The sequence below is a fragment of the Bactrocera tryoni genome, chromosome 4 (assembly GCF_016617805.1).
Source record: "Bactrocera tryoni isolate S06 chromosome 4, CSIRO_BtryS06_freeze2, whole genome shotgun sequence".
Classification (NCBI taxonomy): domain Eukaryota; kingdom Metazoa; phylum Arthropoda; class Insecta; order Diptera; family Tephritidae; genus Bactrocera; species Bactrocera tryoni.
The window spans coordinates 65,018,916-65,042,030 of NC_052502.1; the positions used below are offsets into that span (position 1 = coordinate 65,018,916).

At 35.1% G+C, this 23,115-nt stretch overlaps 1 protein-coding gene and 1 long non-coding RNA gene across 7 annotated transcripts in view; one reads left to right on the forward strand and one right to left on the reverse strand.

Moving 5' to 3' along the window:
- The window catches only part of LOC120773544 (rho GTPase-activating protein 26), a 204,115-nt gene that overhangs the window by 168,544 nt on the left and 12,456 nt on the right, over nt 1–23,115 (forward strand). The window contains exons 1-2 of one of the 4 annotated variants that reach the window (XM_040102507.1): nt 13,557–13,616; nt 16,220–16,360. The exons of the other annotated variants lie outside the window; for them this stretch is intronic. Of the exons in view, the coding sequence (XP_039958441.1) occupies nt 13,572–13,616; nt 16,220–16,360 (186 nt within the window). The 5' untranslated portion in view covers nt 13,557–13,571. Of the gene's footprint in view, nt 1–13,556; nt 13,617–16,219; nt 16,361–23,115 lie in introns of those variants that run through there. 4 annotated transcript variants of the gene reach the window in all.
- Nucleotides 77–13,536, reverse strand: LOC120773545. 3 transcript variants are annotated; one of them, XR_005705179.1, is made up of 3 exons: nt 13,274–13,536; nt 362–745; nt 77–251 (listed from the first exon to the last, which is right to left on the reverse strand). It is a non-coding gene; the product is annotated as an uncharacterized LOC120773545 (long non-coding RNA). The 3 variants fall into 3 exon arrangements; XR_005705177.1 differs by having other exon boundaries at nt 77–278; XR_005705178.1 differs by lacking the exon at nt 13,274–13,536 and adding an exon at nt 8,791–8,899 and having other exon boundaries at nt 77–278.

The following is a 23,115-nucleotide window of genomic DNA, read 5'->3' on the forward strand; positions in this document are numbered from 1 at the left end:
CATTTCACTCCAACCTACATGCTTATGTATGTATTTTGTTGTTGTTTCTTATCAAAATCTGCGCTATTTGCTCGTATTTTTTTTTTGTTTTGTGTTCTACGAATTTACAAACAAATTATTTTCACAAGAAAATGCATAAATGCTGTTGCAGTTGCTCCCAATACGCCCAGTTGCCAATTCCCAGTAAGTAAATTTGCCAGTGCCATGCAACGAGCACTTGCCGCAGGCGCGATAATGATGTTGCAAGTTGTCTAACATGAGGCAGAAACAGTAACAAACTAATAAAAATGAAGAAACATCGAAATATGCTTAGCGGCATGTGATATTCGCACTTGCCACAAGCAAATACATACATACATACCAACATAAATAGTTGCGGCAAATTGATACTGAGTGCTGTTGCATGTGTAAAGCTCGTTTGAAGAAAATGCCTGCTGTTGAATTTGCTGTTAGTCTCAAGCTTTTTCAGATGCTTCACGCTTTTTTCTTTCATTCTCCGTGTTGTTGTTATTGTCTTAATGGTTATGTGATTAGTGGCGATTGCTGTCTAATAGCACTTACGTTGCCTCATCTGATACCTCATTTCCTCCTGCACGCTTTTTCCCACTCTCGCAATCTCTCGATTGCATCTGCATCACCTGTTGCCTGCATTTCCCCATTTTCCAGCTGCTTCTGTGATCTCATCGGCTTCGATGGTGTTTACATGGAAAATGCGGTCATTAGGCCACTGAGTGTGGAATTCGGGCTAAAAAAGTCAAAATATCGACTCATTCATGTAATTATAAAGGCATTAGTGTTTGAGAACAACAAAAAAGCAGGTGAATGCTTAGCACATTAAAAATATGCATATGTCTGTCTATATATCTAGTTATATATCATGGTATAACGATAAAAACACTCGTGGTATATTTGAAGTGCCAAATGATGCAAACACTCAGTCCTCGCACACCCAAACAAGCAAAGACAAAACCGCACCCATACGAACCACTTCCGGCGCTTTGATTTTCATTTCTCTCTCATTTCCTATTTTGTACCCTTTATCCTCTTGAGTAGCTGTCTTGTCACTTTTTTGAGCTCCTACATCTTTCATTCACTGCACTATCAGCGAAAAGAGCTCAGCGAAGATAAATTGCTTCTTTGCGCGCACTTGAGACTTGAGGGCTCTGCTGTCAGTGTTGCAAAGAAACCAAGAAAATAAAGAAGGATGTTGGTAGGTTCCTAAATACATATAAATATTTCACTTGATCTTCTAAAAAATTTAAAGCCCTTTACTTAAAAAAAGTGATTAAGTGTCTATTTGTAATTTCTTCAAAGAGTTTTATGCGCTTTCCTTGTGGGAGCTGAGAGCGTTAATAGTGTTAAGTGTTTTGTAAATACCGTTAGAAATTTGAGACAAGTCAGTGTGGAATTTATAAAATTCATTTCACCCATTGCCGCTCCCAACTAAAAATCGGCTTGGCATACTTACGCTATCAAAAGTACACAACATAAGTAGTCCTAACCCTTAGTTGCTCAGGCAGACAAGCTATATGACCCGTCCTGATTCAATCGAACTTTTCGACGTTGTTAACCTATAACTTGAACTATTTCTTTTTTACAGCTATATTATTGGGTATAATGTACAGAGGTGTAATAAAGCTATAATTATCATATGAACTGGCCTCTACAAAGATTTAGTTTAATGACGGAAGCTAAAAAGAAATTGGAACCAGTATTAACACCAACAACAATGTCAATCTCTAAATCGAACCCAAAATAACTCTTGCTAACAGGTGCTACTTCGGACCGAGTAGGCAATTGAGAAGTAAAGTTTTCGCTCGACGATCAAAGACCAAACTCTACAAGTCACTCATTATCTGATGCAACGATGTTACGAGTTTTGAGAGAAAGGTTCTCTACAAATCACTTATTATTCCCGTTCTGCTATATGGTGCAGAAGCATGGACGCTGACAATATCTGATGCGTCGATGTTACAAGTTTTGAGATAAATGTTCTGCGGAAGATTTATGGTCTTTGGCGCATTGGCCACGGTGAATACCGCATGAGATGTACGAGTTATACGACGACATTGACAAAGTTCAGCCTCTCCTCTCTTGCTTTTAACTCTATCTTTCTCTGTCACTCTCTGTTTAGTTTTTCTCTATATATTTCTCTATTTCTCTCAGTCTGCTTTTTGTTATCTCTCTCTCAAGATTCATAGCATTTACATTTATACTTCGCTCACGAACCGAGAGAAATCTCTTCCATGCTTTTGCTTAACTTTAGCAAGCCTTCAAAAGATGCATAGCATCTTCGACTTGTTTAGAACAATACAATATTTCTTTTTCCAATATTTTTTTTTCGTTTAATGAATACAAATAATTTTCATTTCCATTATTGAATGGGTTATAAATATCTTAAGAATTTTTATCAATGTCCGTGTGTCCGTCTGTATAAACATAAAATAGTAGCTTAGTTTTTGTGATATCGATTTCAAATTTTGCACACTTTCTTTTCTCCCTAAGGAGCTACTCATTTGTCGGAAGCTCCTATATCGGATAACTATAGCCCATAGCTGCCATACAAACTAACCGATCAATCTCAAGTCCTTTTATGAAAAACCTTTTTATTTGACAAGGTATCTTCATGAAATTTGGCATGGATTATTGTCCAAGGCAACGCTATAAACTCTGAACATATTATACAGATCGGACCGCTATAGCGTATAGCTGTCATACAAACTAAACAAACAAGTTTTTATATGTGAAAACTGTTTTATTTGTTCAAGGTGTTATAGCTTTAATGCTCCCTAACTTGGCTTGGGTTTAACTTGTTTTTGAATTGACTTATTCGGTATAGTATAGTATTCAGACTAAATTCTTCCTAACTTTCGATTGGAGAACAGCGTTTTTCAAAGCAACTCACGATCACAAATTCTCAACTCTAAAGATGAGTTATTACAGCGCTTTACATTAAATTTTTTCGAATGTTATGCATGTTAATTATATTATTCTACAATAAAGCGCAGTCAGCTTATTACTCTTCCCGCACGTTGTCGTTCGGTCGGGTTCAATGTTCGTTCGTATAAACAGTTGTATAAAGAATGTCAGCAATTCTTACGATAAATGACGCCAATCATTCACTCGATTTTAATTGCCAGGTCAATGTTTTGGATTTTATTCATTTTTTTTTTTCATTTTATTTATTTATTTTTTTCATTTCATTTTATTTAATTTTTTTTTCATTTCATTATTTTTTTTTCGCTTCGAACTTTGCATTTTTCGCATATTGTTGCACATTGCTGTTGTTGCTTTTTTAATATTAATTTATGCTGACAGGTTGCTTTGCATAAACATTTAAATCGGTTTGTGTGTGTCTATAAGTGCCTTTAATTGTTTTCAGTTGATTGCAATTTGAGTTGTCATGCGATCTGTGTCAAAAGAATTGTGTACTACAGATATCATAACCTTAAAAAATGAAGCAGTGAGCAAATAAATATTAAATTACTACAACAAATGCCACGCTTTCGAAGAATTCAACTGAGCATTCGAATTTAAAATTTAGTTCAGTGCTTGATGACGTTACGGCATGACTATTTTTGGAAGAACGAAAAGTTAGTGAGTGAGTGTAGTATGTTGTGTCTAGATTCTCATATAGGGTATATTACGCTTTTATTTGACGTGATATCTGACATTATTGCGATCTTAGAGATCCCTGCATTATTTTTGTCGCATATAGAAATCACATGATTGGTTTCAACTTCACTCTCGGTGTTGTATTTTCGATTTGAGATGGTATATGGAATAAATCAACCTTTTCGAATTTCCGGTGTAACTAATAATATCCGACCGTGTTGGGAATGGTAGCTGTTATTGTCCTGACACATCACCTAGATTGATTTTTATACCTCCATTGATTTGTCAGTCGTCTTATCGCGTTTTTCTGTTAAGATTATTAAAGAGTGATCGTTTTCGAAGTTCCCTACTTCTTTAAAGAAAACACACAGAAACTTCAAATTTAATGGAGAGTGTTTGTTGTATTCGTATACTCGAAAGAACAATCTTTGGAACATTTGTAAACGTTGTTCAGGCGTAAGGCTTTCCCTGATGAAATGGCAAACAATACTGAACGAAAATAACATGACAGTTTGACAAGACTCACTCGTGTTCTGTCAAGAAAAGGCTATTGAAAAAAGTATCTACACTTGGATCATCCGTTAGTTGCTTTACATTCTTTTCGCTGATTTAGTGTCTGCTTTTATACTGTTCTTTCAAGAGATTGAAGTTAAGTCAGACAATCGATCTTATAAACGTCTTTTGAAGCACCGCGATCGTATTCACAATCCACACGAGCCTTTTTTTGAGCGATTGTCAAATTGTGCGGGATCCAACGAGAACAAACCTTTTTTACGGCCAGGTGTTCATGCAATATCGAATGTTTGCTGGTGGGAGAAATGCATAGGCATGCCTCTATCTGAAGGTATGTAACATGACGGTCTTGCATTATCAGTTCACGTACGGCATCGATGTTTTCTGGCACAACGGCTGTTTTTGGACGACCTTCACGGAATTCGTCTTTGAGCGAGCGTCGGCCACGATTGAATTCGTTGTACCAGTTTTTCACAGTGCTATAGGATGGTGCTTCATAGCCATACAAAGATTTTAGTTCATCGATGCACTCTTGTCGTGATAATCCACGTTGAAAGTTGTGAAAAATGATCGCACGAAAGTGTTCACGAGTTAATTCCATTTTTTTGGCCGAGATGAATTTTTTAATTCCCTGTAAATAAAACAATTCACGATTAAATGACAAAACGTTCTGAGTGATGTTATGCTAGAAAATGTCAAACTTTCCAATGGAAATGTCAGATTGCACCTGGCAACACTTAGTGTTGCCCTAGGCAGCCCTCGTAACCCTTCAAGAAAATGTCCCTAAGAGGATTTTTTGAAATTCAAATTAATTTCCGAGTTTTTCTCATAACTACTTTTCTAGAAACGGTGTGCATGATATCTCAAGTTCTACTGAACCGATTCACATGAAATTTTGCACAGAGCTTTCTTATACATTATAGTATCGCACTACGAAGAGCTTTCGAAAGATTTTTTTTTTCTTTATTTTTAAAAAATTCCGAACCACAAAAAAAAACAGGGAAATCGAAACCTTTTGTTTCGTAGTGCGATAACTACACTTTTACTCTTCACAGATTTCGCATAAATTTTAATTTTAGATCACGGAAAGGATTTATATCCTGCACACCAAAGATATTATAGCTTCAGCACCGCCGAACTTTACTGTTTTTCTCGTGCTTAGCACTTTTTAATCAATAAATAATGATATTTCGCTTGCCATGGTTATGTTGCAAGCATCTGTAAGACACCTTTGCCTGTTACCAATGGACTTCGTGTATATTCATGTATGGTAAAAGGTAGTGCTGCTTAATCTTTAATTCTCTTACTCTTTTCTGCGACTTGTATTCATGCCTACTTCTTGTTGCCAACTTCTTATCATTCAATATGCGCGTGTGCAACATTCGCCTGCAGCTGCTGCCATCCGCACTGAATAATTTAACGCATTTGCAATATCGATTGCTGCGTACTTTGTTCGTTTTCTTGTGCATACTTCTCTACCATGTATGTCTGTATGTATGTAAAACAATTCACTACCATTTTACTAGCTTTTTGGCCTGGAACCGAGCTCCCCACACCCAACTTTGACTTCTATTAAAGTTCAGTTTCTCTCCTTGCCACCCCCGGTTTCATGCATATTTTCACTTGTTCATTTTGGTTAAACCGTTTTGTCATGCTTTTCTTTTTGTTGTTTTTCACTGTGCACCTTGGCACGTGAGTCTTTGCCGTAAACTCGGTAATTTTTTCAAGGCACATACAAGCAAATACATATTTACACACACACATATTTGCTTTTTGTTTTGTTTTACTTTACTGCTTCGTTTCCACGTTTACACTTGCTTTGTTGCTGTTGTTGGTTGCCTTGATTTTTGCTTTGGCTTCCTTATCAGTCACGGTCGCCCGGCGACTGCTGTTGCTTCAAGGTTTTGTTTACCCGGCGTTTTCCTCGAATTGTTGTTGTTGTGTATTTACTTAATGTTTGTCGAGTTGTTTGCTATTGCTTTTGTTCTAGCTTTCTAGTTTATTGTTATTGTTGTGGGGCCGCATATTGCCGGTGTCAGCTTTTAATATTCCGTGTTTCCTGTGAGGCCAGCAGCAGCGGCAGGATGCCACAAGCAGACCCTCATGCCAGCGCATTTTTTATTGTTTTTGTTGTTGCCTTTTCTACGTTGTCTTTCCATTCAGCGAGCTGCTGTTTGTAGACACATGGTTTGAGTATTGCAGCATTTTGTAGCGTTTCTATTTTGCAACAAATTGGGGTGTGGCTCTTCCTTCGTGCTCGACGCCAATTTTCAGAGGTGTGATTGTGGTACACAAGTAAAAAAAGATAACAAAAACAGCGGATTGTAAATGTAAAAATTTTGCATCCCATTTTGCTACCCTCTCTCTTGTCTTTCTCCCACTCTTATGTATGTTCTATACTGCAACTTCAGTCATTTGCCCCCAAAAGTATGCTACGTCAATATATTTCATGAATGAAAATCAAGCTTTTAAGTAAAACAATAAATAAATAAGTAAAGGGTGTCTTTTTAAGGTGTATAACCTAGAAATTTATTTAGTGTGTTACATTCGAAAGTTCAATCCAAAAAATAATTAAATGTTTTAAGTAATGTTGTAGTGCAAATTCGAACTGTTTCACAGTCATTAACCGAATTTAAAGAATTATGACTCGAAAAGTTTTAATTTGTTAAGGCTGTATCTACCTATAGCCTGGCTACTTTGATCAGTTGGCAGATTGGTTGAAAATCAGTTGAAAAGACCGTTATTATTCAAGTTCAAATTATATCAGCAACCAAGTTTCCTTTTAAATTAACCTATGAAGACACTTCATTCAAAAGTTCTAGTGAACAATGGTGAACAAAATATTCAAGAGAACCTGCGATATTATAACGCAATGAATTTTTTAAAGTATGGACTAGAGCGCTTAACCAAGTGGAATGCGTTTAAACTAGTACAAGTTTCCTAATATTGGTTGCTTAAAGCTCAATAGGTGTGTCGAAAACCTTTAATGTCTTCACAGGCTCAAGCTTCGCATTGTTACTCTTGCAAATGATACGGTATTAGCTAAGTTCGGAAGTTTCAGAATTAAACAATGATATTGACCATCGATTTATGAATTGCATATGAACTATATTTTTTCCAAGGCTGAGGCTCTTTCTCTTTCCCGTTTCCTTCTGTCTCTCACCATCACCATCACCATCCGTCTCTCTCTCTCTTTCGCTTTATCTATCTCTTTCGCTCTCTCTTTCTCTTTCGCTCTCTCTCTCTTTCGCTCTCTCTCTCTTTCACTTTCTCTCTCTTTTGCGCTCTCTCTCTCTTTTGCGCTCTCAACCTTTATACAACGATCAACAACGTGCCAAGAAAATATTGAGTTCCATACATATCCTTATATAAATCTTTGTCAAAGTGAAAAACTGCGACGGTATTGACAAAGCAACCTTCGAAATGAAATAATAATATTTACTATCGATTAATGAATGGACTATATTTTAACCAAGGTTGAGACTCACTAATTCTTTATCTCACTTTTTTTATCTCTTTGTTTCTCTCACTCTTTCTCTCATTAGATAGACTATCATTCACCCTCTCCATTTCACTCTTTCATTACATAGATACTTCATTACTTATCTCGCTTTTACTCTACTTCTTTCTCTCTTACTTTTATTCCACTTCTTTCTATCTCTCTGTTTTATTTTCTTGTGTTAATCTCTGTTTCCTTCTTTTCTATCCCGTGTATCTCCTTTTCGCCTGTTGCTTCACATCGTTTTTACTTCCTGTCCTCATTAGGAATGTTTTCATTTAAAGATCTCTCAAAATGTCTGGTCGGCGTGTATTTCTTCGGTTGAGAAATCATATATAAGATACCAGATAATTTCCAAAAATGCTTCTTGGAATGAGGTTTAATATTTTTAGTGTTTCCCATTGGATTATATAGCATATTATACAGCTGGTTATGACGCATCTTTGGCCAAAAACTCGTATTTTACGAGCTTAAAATCTGTTAGCTCCATCGAAAAGAGTCGGAAAGGTCTTCGGGAGTACAGAGTGCAATCATATTTTTCTTGAAACATTATATGAAAGGTAACCTTAGTAAGGTCTGTCCTCGTCCTAAAAAAACACCCATTAAACCATTTCCTATGCCTCCCTGTATACCCACTGGAATAAGTGTGTAGCTTGCCTCCCGCGGCGTTTACGTTGATTATTCAGATACTCCACTTAATGGGGGTTGTTTTGCTTGCAGAATCAACTTCGGCCAATGCAATCCTTGCCTCCAGCAGTACACCTTGCAATTCATTACTGATTTTTCACTTTCTCTCTTCTACCATTTCCTTTCAAATATTTCACTCCACTGGCTGCCTTGTTTCGCTGTCATTCAATTCACTGCCGCTTCACTAAAATCCACTCAAAATCATTCGACAAACTCTGAAATCACTCACCTCCAGTTTGTCATCGTAGCGTCCTTTGTCAAGGACTTAAAACGCAAATCACTTTGACTTTAATTGCATGCGCCGGCAAAGTCTATCATTGTGCCGTTGGATGGCCGCGAGCTTGACAATGCATGGACGGTGCAGATTATAAACACATGTGCCTTAACAATCTATAAGCACACACGTACGACACATATCTTGTATATGAGAAAATTGCGTTCTGTAGTTAAATTAGCTCTTATGTGTTTGTACTTACATATGTGCAGGAGTAAACTTTTAGTCGGCATTACACAGTTAGTTTCGCCACAAATCACACCTTTGGGTTTGCTTTACAATTGCCCATTTTGCCCTTAGTGTGGGGTTTAATGTATTTTGACTATCATGCTAGGTGAAATTTACATAGAAATGGGACTTTGGAAAATAATTTTGAATGTATTAAATTTGAAATTATATACAAAAAAAGAAAATCTATTATCCCACTGTTTTTTGATTGTGAGGTCTCGCTTTTTGTGCATTTGGCAGAGCACACTTAAACTCCAATCATCGGGCATGCTTTCATCCAACCATATTGTACAAAATGCTGATGCATTCTCCTTATCAGCTCTTCACCGCCGTATTAGAATAGTCGGCCGGCCAACCATCGGCAACCGCTGTTTTCTTGCTCTTCAGACGGGTAATTGCTATTCGAACTTTTTCATAGTCGGGCAATGGAACGTCCGCTCCGTCATTATCGATTGGAGAATCACTAGATCACATCTGCGGGTTGTAGAAGAGTTTGCTCCGGTCTTGAAACCTTTTGTTTGTTTGCAGCTGTACGTATGGAGCTCGAAATGTCGTTTCACAGTTCCTTTATAACGAGTTGCTAATGAGTGCTCTCAGAGAGCAGGAGTGTAAGTCGACTGTAGTAAGTAACATAAGGATCTACACATTTCAGTCCCTGTTCCGTCCTTCGCAGTTCTTGGACGGCGGTGATTTCAGCCTTCACTCTAACGAGGACAACAACTAGCTGGGCAGCGTCACCTTCCCAATTAAGGAACCGGACATTCCAGGTGCATGCCCTCAAATCATAGTCCTTAATTCGTTTGTCATGGTCGTCATCAAAAGGGAGGTCACTCATCCGAGGCTTGTTGTTTGTTTTCATTGGGTGCGTTTTTTACTTGGCGGGTCCCAAAACCAGCGCACAACCCTGCGGAGGGGATGCTTCGCCTTCTCACTTTAGCTCGCCTTCAAATGGATGTTCTTAGGCTACCCAGAGGATACTTGGTCAAAGACCGGAAGTTGTGAGCTGCTTGAGCCATATGTGAAAGAATCGTTTCTAGCAACTCCCAAGTGAATGACGATCAAAGAACTTTCCTCACTTTCTACACATGGCTCCATCCTCCATGTGGCTTTATATATTTATATATAAATTTGCTTCCTTAACTCTTTCTAGTTTTGTTTAAATACTCAATTCTTGGAATATCATTTCAATAACGTAACCCAAAAAGTGAGGTTAGGTTTTCGGTTTTTTAGCAGTATGATAGCCTTTTTCTATGGCTTTTCATTTTTGATGATTTTTCTACATCATTTATTTTCTTCTTTGGTTTATTTAGTACTAACCTTAGCTCAAAAGTTCGGATAGTTTTGTGTAGCTTTTTAAATGTAATATATTCTCTATTTTATATCGTTGTGTTTTTCAAATCAAATCTGCTATGAAAAAGCTATCAGTTTTGTGACCTGATACAATATTCTAACCTCAATCTTTTTAACTCTAATCTCAAACTTTTCTGTTTATAGCACGTAACATTTAAAGGACAACATGTCATGTCATACCTCAGAATAAAATCTCAACTAAATATTTATCACACTATTATTATTAAAATTGCTAATAACTCGATAAAATCGATATATTCTCAGCCTGCTTGTCACAACTGTCAATAACCGCCACAAGCGCAAAGTCATATGTCAGTCATTACAGCTGTCTGTCTTACATACCGTTACATATCTACTATTGGATACAGTTGTGTGTGTAATTCCCCATTATGTCCTTCATTTAACTCGTCTATTCCATACCAATTTCTATATCTATTTCTATTCGTACACAATCTACAATTACATTTATTAACCCGAAATGGATTTGTGTGTTATTGTTATTGTATGGTGGCCTGGTCGTTGTCAATGGAGGTCGAGTGAGGTTAGATTTGTGTATACTTGTATACATACGTGAGAGAGGTGAAGTATTACTATGGAAGCTATAGCTAAAATCTAAGTTCCATATGAAACAGGATTTACCAAAAAGAAACATATAAAGGGTGATCCATTTTAAGGTTCTCCGTCATGTTTTGCTCCAAGGCCTGAATCGAAGCGGGATTGTCGCATAGACTTTAGACTTTACACATTGCCACAGCAAAAAGTCTAACGGTGGGTCACACGATCTTGGTGACCAATCGACTAGCCCAAAATGTGAAATTATCTGCTCACCGAAGTGTTCTCTCAATAAATCCATTGACTAATGTGATTTGGGGAAGGGGAGACATATTGTTGAAACCAAATGTCGCCGAGATCACGAGCCTTTCAGGCATCAAATAGTCGGTTATCATGACGCGATAACGGTTGACGGATAACGAATTGACGATTACGTTCTTGCCGACATCATTTTCGAGGAAATATGGACCGCTGATTCCACCGGCCTCAAAAACTACACTAAACCGTTGTTATTTTTTGAATGAATTGACAGCTCTTGAATCTCTTAAGGTTGCTCATCGTCCCATATGCGGCGATTTTGCTGCTTTACAAACCCATTGAGCCAGTAATGGGCCTCATCGCCGAACAAGATTTGGCTCGAAAACTTCAGATCTTCTTGGAAGTTTTCAAGAGTCCATAGAGCGAAGCGCTGTCGCTTGGGAAGGTCGAGCGTCTTCAGTTCTTTAATAAGTTGTATTTTGTACACTTTCAATTTGGGATATCGACGTAAAATGCGCGAAGTCGTTCCATACCTCAATCCGAGTTGATGCGAACGGCGCCGAATCGACTCTCCACGGTCTTCGTGTACACTCTCAGCTACGGCTGCTATATTTTCTACACTGCGAGCCTGACGTGGTCTATTCGGTCGAATATTATCCACTAATGAATGCTCGGTCGCAAGATGGGTGATGGTGTTGCGAATAGTATGCTCAGTCGGCCGATTATGTTGACCAAAAGTTGAGCGAACGTAAATTAGTAAACATTGTTCAGGTGCAATCTTTTCCATGATGAAATGTCAAATATGCTTACGACTCACGCGTGATCTGTCAAAAAAAGAATATTTAAAAAAGTACCTCTACTTGGATCACCTGTTATATGCATGTAACCACTCAGTTAACAACTTATAAATATAGCCATGTTTATTCATTAGGATCAGCATCTATTTGCTATCCTTGCAAACCGCAAGCAAATTCATCCTTTCTTTTGTCCAACTCTATCCGGTGTTTCTTACCACACACACACACACCACAAATAGACAACCGACTGTACACGCGCTTATGTGTGGGCGTTCTCATTACAAGTAGGCGTATAAAGCACTCAAGCTGTCAATTAGTTGACAAATGCAGTGCTTGACTTTTGCGCGACAAGCCTACCAACAAACAACTACATACACGTATGCACATATAGTATGCATAGATACATACATACACTCATGCATATAAGTGGCCGACAACCCATTTATTTTGGAGTACGACTGCTGCTGCTGTTGTTTATGGTTTTTATATATAATAAAAAAAGTTCTAGTGCCATACAGCTATGCAAGCCCTAAAGTGCTTGTAAGTGTTTAATTAATTTTGTGAAAGCTTTTATTGCTTACTTGAGCATTTAATATGTCTAGTTTAGTGTGACACTAGCGAATTTGTTTATAAAATATTATAGCAACGAATTAGCGCTTTCCCAGCTTTTATGACAAGTTTCAAAGCTCAAAAGCTTGCTAAATGAAAAATAAAAGCTCAAAAGCATAGTCATCTTTAAACACCAAAAAGTGCTTTTCCAGTGCAAATCGAAGTTGTTAAGCTTAGTTAGTTAAAGCTTAGTAGTAGATAGTTAAAGCTCAGAATCAGTGAGAGCTTTATTGAAATTGTGATTTTGCGACGCAAGTTAAATGAATGTATTATGCGCTTCCATAATTATATTCACATTTTTTATGTTATTGAGCTTTTCTAAACTTACGTAGACTTTAAATGAAGACAATTGTTTTTATTGTTTTTTAAAGCTTAAGCTTTACTACATTTAGGCACAGATTTCTTAGGGCTCTCTTAATTTTCACTATTTCTTCTTATAAGTACGTAATTAGATAATAGATAAAATCCTGCGGAAAGCTCGTGGAGCTTTGAAAAGTCTTAAGAGAGTAGGAAAATAATTGAAAATATTTCAGTTGATGAAAATATAGTATTTCCTTATAATAAATTGAATTATTGAGCCTTGAAGCTGTAAAATATTTTAGGATTTTAAAATCCTTTTATATATTATATATATTAACTATTTTGTACAATTATGTTCATGTACTCTTTATTAATAATAAAAAATTTATTTTAATATTTTTTCGGTTTTCTTCTCATATTTTTCATTTGAAGCTTGCATAACGAAATCGCGCCCTAAAGTACACTTCAAAGCTCTATGTACACCAATTCAGAATTACTACTACATTTTTGGAACTTTACTATATCAATTCTCTCTTTCGCTCTCTCTCTTTCAATCACTTTATTACTGCCTCAAACTTTTTCTACCCTCACCAGTTAACTTTCTCTCGCTCTTCGCTTTGTTTTGCCTAAAATTAAAGCTCATGTTTTTCTTCGCCCTGCTTGAAAGCTTCACGTGCATTAAACGACTTCGTTTTTACCCTTTAGTTTGTTTAACCATTTGCTGTCATATACTCTTCGATTTATTGCCACATCTTCCATTTTTGCAACTTTATGTGCATACAGTGCTTTAATTGTTTATATTCTTGTTGTTACTACTATTACTACTACACACACACACACTTCAATATTGTCGTTTTGACACTTTTCGCGGGACTTGCACAGCTCTTACATGCTGCGCGCTTGTTCGTCAGCGGGAGTCGTGCGAATTATTGTGGTATAAAGCATTATTGTTGTTGTTTTTCCTATTATTGTTATATTAATTTTGTTAGAATTGTTGTTGTTTTAATTTTTCTTGTTAATCTTATTGCTTTATTTTTGTACTTTTGCAATCTGTTGCTACAGAGTATTATAGTTTTGTTCAAATGTTTGAAATTTGGTTGACTGTCTGTCTGTCCCTCCGTCTGCCCTACTCCCATGTCGCACAATTTTATATTCTACTTGATTCGTTTAGTCTCCAGTACTGACTGATACTTGTATTTAAATAATTAAAATTTTGCACGAATAATGCTTTAGTGTGTGCCATCTTATAAGCAAAAATTGTCCAAATCCAATCAAAACTGTTCAAGAGCCTAGTTACCGAATATCTGGACTCCAGTACCTATAGTTGACTTTTGATCGAAAATGTCGGTCAATGTGTGATATATATAACTGAAATTAAAGGATAATCCTTCTTGTATAATGGTATGTCTGTGTGTTAAAAATTTGTTGAATCGGACTAATACTTCCCTTAGCCCCCATATACTGAATATAAAGATTTTCGAACTTCCGGATGACTGTACAACATACATATGTATATCGGCCCATACATATGTGAGTTACCCTAATGAAAATAAAAGCGCGTGTTTTATTCATAACAGCGTATCTTTGTGCTTAAAATAGATAAATTTGAGCGAAAATTTGGCCTAGCCACTATATAACTAATACGAGTATAAGGATTTTCGAACATCCGGCTGACATTGCTCTATATGATTGGTTTGCCAACTTCAAGTATTTCCCTGGCTTTGATTCTTAGAAGTTGCAAGAGTATAAAATGTTCGGTTGCATCCGAACTTAGCCCTTCCTTACTTGTTCTTGTTTTAATTTTTGTTCTTATTGTTGCTTTTTGATCCTACTTTTCGTTTTTTAGTTTTCAATCTTACTGTTGGTTATAGTATTTGTTGTTGTTGCCATATTTTTTATTCTTGTACTTATTGTTGTTGTTGTTTCTGTTTTTTATTGTTTTAGTTTTTGTTCTCATTGTTGCTTTCTGATCCTATTTTTCGTTTTTTAGTTTTCCATCTTACTGTTGGTTATAGTATTTGTTGTTGTTGCCATATTTTTCATTCTTGTACTTATTGTTGTTTTTGTTTTGTATTGTTTTAGTTTTTGTTCTTATTGCTGCTTTTTGATCCTTTTAGTTTTAGTTTTCAGTCTTGCTGTTGGTTATAGTATTTGTTGTTGTTGCCGTATTTTTTGTATTATTTTTGTTGTTTTCAATTTTCTTGTTGCAGCTGCTCATCACCAAAATACTACAAGAACGCATGTAAAACAAACGTAAAATTTTCCACTTTCAGCTTTTATTGTTTTCCAGTTGTCCTCATTCCTCCACTTCGCAACGCATGCTTTTTGAGCTTTTCGCTTGCTCGTATTTTCTTACACGCTGCTTTTCGCTTTAGTTTCTGACTCTTCTGGCATAGCTGGCCTATGCCTCCGTGGCTCTCCACATTGCAACCACTCTCCAGTGTTGGGTGTAAGGCGAGTTGGTCTCTTCCATGCTTGTTTGTTGGTTTTTCCCCACATACAAATACACTCGCGCACTCACACATGCACATATTCATTCATTGTGTAACAGTACAGCGCGCTGTAAGCATACATATCTACATACGGGTTAAAGAGTTTGTATATACATATGTACACACATACAAGTATATGTGTTTGTAAGTTTGTGTGTGCAGGCTCGTATTTTCGCGATACGAGCACCTTCTCTCGTATCCATCCATGCGCTACGGGATGAAAAATCAGTGTGTACGCGTAGCAGCGTGACGTGTTGACGACGAAAAATTAGTTAGATTTTCAATTTATAGTTATTTAGTGTAACAAATGCAGAATTTAAACATACTATTAAAATATTCTAGTTGCTAAAACATAGTGCTGTTGTTGTTTAATGAAATATCGCACAAATTTCAACGATTTTAGTGTGCTTTTAGGCGTTGTGTAAAGTATATTGGTGTATTCAAGCAAACACCTGCAACGCAGGCAAAGAAAAAATAGAAACAAAAACGACGAGAAAAAAAACGAGCAATAATAACAGTTAACGAAGTGTGTAGTGAAGTGTATACGAAGAAGTGCGTAAATAATTTTGTCAAAGCGCAAATTGTGCAAAAGCGTAGTGTTCTGTGAAAAATTAAGAAATTGTGAATTGGTTTTGTTTTAATATGTTTGCTTTTATTACTACTTGACACAAATTTGCGCACAATTATTATTATTTTTTAACATAATTTTGTGCTACTTTGCACCCAGCTGCCTGCATATACATACATACATATTTCTTTCAAGGATCTTGCCTGCAAACCAATCAACTCTACAACTCCCCTTTGCACGCCTGCACACCCCCAACATACTCTTTACAATCAATGCTTCCACATTTCTAACTTTTCACTACTCCTTAACGCTCTCCCTTCGCTATTGTTGCCCTAAACCTAGCCGCTCATCAATTATCCTTAACTCCAGCACAAGCCAATAAGTATAAACAAGTTCCGTGTCGAGATTTGCTGTAGAAAAAGTGTTTAAATCTCTTTTTTTTTTTCTTTCCTTTCTGCGCCTCAATCCTTCCGCCAGTTGTGCTTTCGTGTGTTAGTCGTGTCGCCTTTGCCGCTAGCTGTGTTAACGGATTTTCTGCTGCAGCTGCAAGTGCCAACATGTACGCTTGTCTCAATTGTTGTTGTTGCGGCTGTGGTCGTCACTTGCAATTGCCACTTGGTAAGTCATTGTTTGGCAGGCAGCAGGCGTTTTGTTTTCATTGCTGTCATTGAGTGGCTGTTTAAAGGATTCTCGGCGCATTTATGCCAAAGCATTGTTTATTTGTTTTCTTGTTCAATGAGCTTTGTAAATATGTGCAACGTGCATACATATGCATGTATGTGTGTGCATACAGTAATGTTTGTGTGCATGTATGAACATGCAGCAGTAAGAGTTTTAATATTTTACATTGACTAAAATAACGCAAAAAATACACGAAAATAAACTAAATAAAAAAATACAAAGAAAAAAAAATAACAATAAAAAACAGAAATTAAATTTATTTTTATTATTTTTTGTTTGACTTTCTTAGTATGGTATAGGAAAATGAGTATTTTCTTTTTTCTAAATAATAAAATAAAAATTTAAATAAATATACAAAAGAATTTTAAAACTTAAAGTAAAAAAGAAATATAAAATAAAAAAAAATGTTTAATAATAATTAATCAGGTGAGATTATTAGTAATTAATACATAATTTTATTTATACTTTTTAGAAATTAATTAAATAAAATACTAGACGAAAAAAAGTATAAAAACAACTCAATTCCAAAAATTATAAAGAAAATATATACATATGTACATAAATCAAAAAAATTTTAAAACAATAAACTTAAGGGGGTATTCTGGTTTAGAAATTCGAAAAAATCGATTTTTTTTTTGCATATTTTTATAGTATAAACCTTCAAGAAAATGTCCCTAAGAGGATTTTTCGAAATTCAAATTATTTCCCGACTTACAGCTCATTTTGTGACTCCGACTCCGACTGCGCGCGACTAGTTCTCGAACTTTAAACTCGTTTTTCTCATAACTACTTTTCAAGAAACGGTGTGTTGATATCACAAGTTCAACTCAAACGATTCACATGAAATTTTACACAGAGCTTTCTTATACATTAAAGTATCGCAATACGAAGAGCTTTCGATTTTTTTTTTTTTTTTTTTGTTTAAATTCCGAACCACAAAAAACGGAAAATACGAAACTTTTTCTTCAAACCTCCACTATTTTGTATAATAAATTTTTTTTTTTTTTTAACGTTTCGTAGTGCGATAACTACACTTTTAATCTTCACGGATTTCGCATAAATTTTCATTTTAGGTCACGGAAAGGATTTACATGTGTATATCCTGCACACCTGGACAAGCCATTGTTTCATCAGTCTCTACTTCGTCGACTTGCAGTTTTTTTAAATTTGATTTTTTTTCTTATATTATTTATGTTTTGTATTTATAGAATATCAATAAAAAGCATGTAAAAAAATGGATAGTCAAAAGAATTCTTGATTTTTTTTATCGCGTCAAAAAAAATACCTAAACCAGAATACCGCCTTAAAGTAAAAGAGAAACAAAAAAATATATTTGTTATTAATTAATTTATTACACAGGTCAACACGATTTTTGGGTCTGACATCTACATGTTAAATTTTAATTTCTCCTATGACAAAAATAAGGAATAACATTTTTTTTTCCGGTTAAAGTTTGCTTTCGTAGAAATTAGAGAAATTTTTCGATTTTTAAGCAGAAATGACTGATTTTTATATTTTTTCTACAATTTCACTATAGATTATAATTAGAAAACCTTTTTTTAGATACAAGAGTCGTTTTTATTCAAGATGTGTGATAAACAATATTATATAAATGTAAAATAACAAGAAATTACCGTCTAAAAATGCATATTTTTTGTATTTCTTTTATGCTCATATGAGCTCTCTCGTATAAAATCCCAAATATACTTATCGATGTAGATCAGCCAAAAGCAAACTTAAAGAACTAAAGATTAATATTTAAGTGTTTTTCAATGTCTAGAATCAGAATCAAAGCATGAGAACAGAAACCCAAAAAAAAATATTTTTTTTGTTGACCGGTGTTATTATTAGATATTAATTAACTTCAACATAATTTTATTTTTTAGAAAAAAAGATGGAAAAAGTTCTAAAAAATTAAATGAAAATATATAAATATAAATTCAAAAAAAATGTAATTAAGTTTGTTTAATATTATTAGCATAGAAAAAATCAGCATATTTTTTTCTGTATAGAAAAAAAATAAAATGAACAACAATACCTACCAGAATCATGAAAAAATGTTGATAAATAAAATAGTAATTAACGTTTTTTTTTTAATTTTTTCCATGCTTACCTACTGACGCCTTAAATAAATAAATATTTTATTTATCTTATTAGTCATGTATTAACTTAATGTGAAATATTCTTTAGCTTTTTTTTATTAAATTAAACATACACAAAAGAAAATTAAATTAATTAAAAAATAAATAAAAATTTATTGACAAAATTATTAAAAAAAAGTAAATAAATATTAAAATATTAAAACAAAAAATTAATCATATTATTAAAATTCTTTGAAAAAATATATAGTACATACATATGTATAAAATAGTAGTAAAATTAAAATAAAAAATAATAATTTCAATTATTATTTTCAATAGTTCAATAATAATAATAAAATTATATTAATAAAATATTTAAAAATAAAATAATAAAATATTTAAATAATAATAAAATTTAAAGAAAATAATAATAATTTAAATTATTATTTTCAATAGTTCAATAATAATAATAAAATTATATTAATAAAATATTTAAAAATAAAATGTGCTCTTCCGATCTTAATAATAACTAAATATTTATGAAACTATTAAAATAAAAACTATAGAAAATAATTGTCTATTTAACGAAATGGCTAGCCATACATAATGCGGATGTAAATATATAAGTCCAATGCTTCTAGTTTTATTTTACTTAACATAAATATTTTCTTTTTCGAACTCAACTATATTCAAGCACCAAAAATATATTTAACAAATTTTCCAATATACACATCTGTTTTTGAAACACAAAACAGGCTAACAGAACACAATATGGGCTTTAACCAAATTGCAGGTTTCTATTCGATCGAGGTATTTACGACAAATTTGTTCGAAACTATTCGATGAATGTTTTAGCTCTCATACCATGAACCACTAACTAACTTTCACTTTAATGTACACTACAGCTGTTTATGCTAATATCTGTCTTACTTAATTTCACTTTTTCTAACTATAATAATCATACCATCGTCCATTACCGAAAATATATACATAAATGTAGAACGATTTCTACATTTCATATGATCCAACAAATTAGCTCTTTGTTCATTAATTTTTTCAATTACCATCTATATTAGAACAACACATTTCTCCGGTTTTCTGTGAATAATAATACAAGGTCCGGCACTCGAAGTGTAATTAAAAAAGCCATAAATTCGGTTTGGAAAATTATTTTTATTTATTTTAGAGTACAAAATGTGTGAAAATAATCATAAATTCAGGAACAATTCACTTTTGCTCGATATGACCACCGTTTGCCTTAACTATGGCCTTGAGACGGTCAGAAAACGAATCGCAAGCTGCTCGAATGTGACTTGCCGGTATTTTGGCCCACTCACGGACAATAGCTTTCTTCAGCATCTCGAGACTGGTAACGAGTGATGGTGCGATAAACAAAAACTTTATTCACATTAAGGTGTTTGAACTCACGAACAATTGCTGGCTGTGATGCTAAGTAAAGGCTGAAAAATTTAATATTAGGTCTACGACTTTATTCGAACGTTTATATAACAACAATTATATAAAATTGTATTATTCAAAGTACTGGTCATCTGAAGCTGTAATATTTTTCCAAATTTCTGGCAATTTGTCTATTTCATGCCATAAGAACTGCGTCGGTTTGGCGGCCCGGAATGAACCAATCCAATTTTTGATACCCCTGCTAATGTGAACCGCATTCCAATCATGGCGTCGGTCGGAATCGGATCGACCGGAGCAAATGAAAGTCAGCAGCGGCAGGGTTTGGACTATAAGGCTATAAGGCGGCTGAGGCAAAACTTCCCAGCCGCTGTTTTCTAACTAGTATTTCAGCAGTCTTGCAGCAAGCGGCCAAGCGTTGTCATGATGGACAGATTTTGCCTCATTTGTAATTACAAACCCGGGTGTTTTACGCTAGACAACCGCTTCAATTTGATGAGTTGTGGGTAGTGTTGCCCATTAAGAGTTTCACGATATTTTAGCAGCTCATAATTATGAATTATAATTCAACACGCGCTTCTGATCCCAGCAAATATAGGGCATTTTAACTTGGGATCACTGACATGCGGCGATGCCGTTGATTTCTCTGGATGGCCAGGTTTCGCATATGAATAAACTTTTTGTAACTTCTACACGGCCTTTCTTGAATACAATTCGCTCGATCGTTGTCCACACAACTTAACCGCTCTTCCATTTGCGCGCCGAAACTCCAAAATAAAATATTTTACTGGTAGAACATTTGAAAGCGCAGCAGGTATCTCATATCTCTTTCGACTAAAAATTGCGGTTTCTGGGGTTCAAACGCCACTAGGTTCGCTTTTAATTGAATTTCTGAGCAACAGTCGCTGTCATTCTCAGCGATATCACAGAGTGAATTATATTGTTATCAGTGCGTTGCACTATCACCGAAACGACTATTGCAGCACTGCAACATTTCACGTCATTGTATCGTCATAAGACTTCTTCTCCACTACACGCTTACACGCACGCACTGCACTTTTCGGAATTTCGTCTTTAGTGAAGCAAATGAAATTAATTACCGGCTTGTGAGTTCAGCTATGAAATAATTGGGGTGCGGCCGCACACACATGTCGGCCAGTGGCAATGTGGCAACAACTGATTGGCAACAATGACGGCGTCAATGCCAATGCCAAAGGTCAAAAGATCAATTTTTATGCGCTACCCCGCTAAACTGACGCCGACTGACTTTGCTTTTGGTTTTGTGCGACTGCTCCTTGTGTGGGCATGTCGCTTGAGCATTTCTTCCGGCGCTCAAAGTGGCTTACGCGCTTCCTAGTTGGCGCGCCGCTGTCGTTGTTGCTTTGTATGTGGTGTAAGGCGAGGCTACATGCACAAGTTTATAGCTAACAGTTTATGACCACATGTAACTGCAAAAGCACTCAACGAACAGTAAAAATATACACATATTTTAGCGGTAAACGAGAGTTCGAACCACGTGCCAATCAACCACACTCGGCATTGAATAGGTTCAACAAATTTGCAGAAGAATAGTAATTAAAACAAGAGAAAATCTTATACCCTTCACAACTAATAAAAAAGGTTTTGCATACCAAAACTTGATTTCGGGCGTTTGGTTTCTATAGCTCTTGCCATTTACGAGATAAATACAAAAAAAAAATGCGAATTTCATGGAAAAAAATCAGGTTTAGAGCCCCATACTACCTAGCCGGTGTGAGTTACGACTTTGTTGCTCTGGGCACTTTTGTAGAGTGAACAACTCTGAGAAATATGCGTCTAAAGTTGAAGCGATGCCATAAAATACCTCTGATCTGTAGGAATTTAAAGATAAAAACTCACGATTGTAGTGTATTTTCTATGGGAAATTTGTACAGGCCTTGGTCCAGTTCTTAATTTTAATATTAAGGGCTAAAATTTTTAGGGAATTTTTTTTAGGGTATTTCCAAGAAAATTTAGTGACGGGACTGAAAAAAATTAATAGTTCAAAGAAAAAAAACACCCTAATGTATATGCTTAGTGGTTCAATCCGAATAATTTTTTCGTAGAATTTAGATTTGTCTTGGACAGTAATCCATACCAAGTTTTGAGGAGATACCTCGTCAAATGAATGTCTGATTCGTATAATTTCTTGGAAGTTTGTAACAATGCCTTGAGTAACACTCCAAATTTGCTGGAGATGTCTCGTCAAATGAAAAAGTTTCCCATACAAGAACATTTCCGATCGTTCAGTTTATATAGCAGCTGTGGTAATTATATGCTAGAGTGTTCCGGTATCAACTGGTCCGACAAATAATTAGCTTCTTGAGAAGTAAAGGACGTTTGCAACATTTCAGATCGATATCTCAAAAACTGAGGCACAAGTTCCGGTTTATACACAAGGACAGGCACGGAGGGCTAAATCGAGAATTTATAGAGTCTCCGACTTTTCTTCTTTCTCTTACTTCATGGCAATAGTAATATATTAAATAGGTACTCTGTTCAGGATATAAGAATAATAAAAAACAACAAAAATAATTATATTCATAAAAGCTCTCAAGGATAACAAGGATTTTTTTATCGAGTTCTTTTCTGATTTTTTCGATTTCTTTTCTGATTTTTTCGATTTTTTAACAATTTTATTTTATTTTTTATTTTAATTTTTATTTCCTCGTTCATTCATTCATTAAATAGGCTGTGTCACACTCTCGTATAGCTTCGCGTGTTTTGTTATCTTTCCCTGTACCTTCACATGTTTTTCTCTTTTGCTTTTTTGCGTTTGCGCGTGAACTTTTTTGTCGTACAAAGTGTGGTAGGACAGGATTTTCCAGTTGGCGTGTGTATTCAATGTTGCTTGTGGCTATTAAAAGGCTAGCAAATGGCGCTTAAAGGCAGGAGGGCGGGAGTTTGCGTGCTTCAATCACTCATAATTATTTTGAGGAATAGGCGCCAACTTTTGTTATTTTCTATATACTAAGCAGAAAAGTTAGGTAAGGTTCAGTAGAAGATGTTGACTATGGAAAGGTAAAGAGTTAGACTGCATTTCACTCGTGGTGATGGCATGTATGGAAAGACAAAACAGTTACAATGAGTTATATCAATCACTGTATACTGTCTTACATAAGAAATGGTCTCAACAAGTATCTATATATATGTACATACATATATGTAGTATAAAAA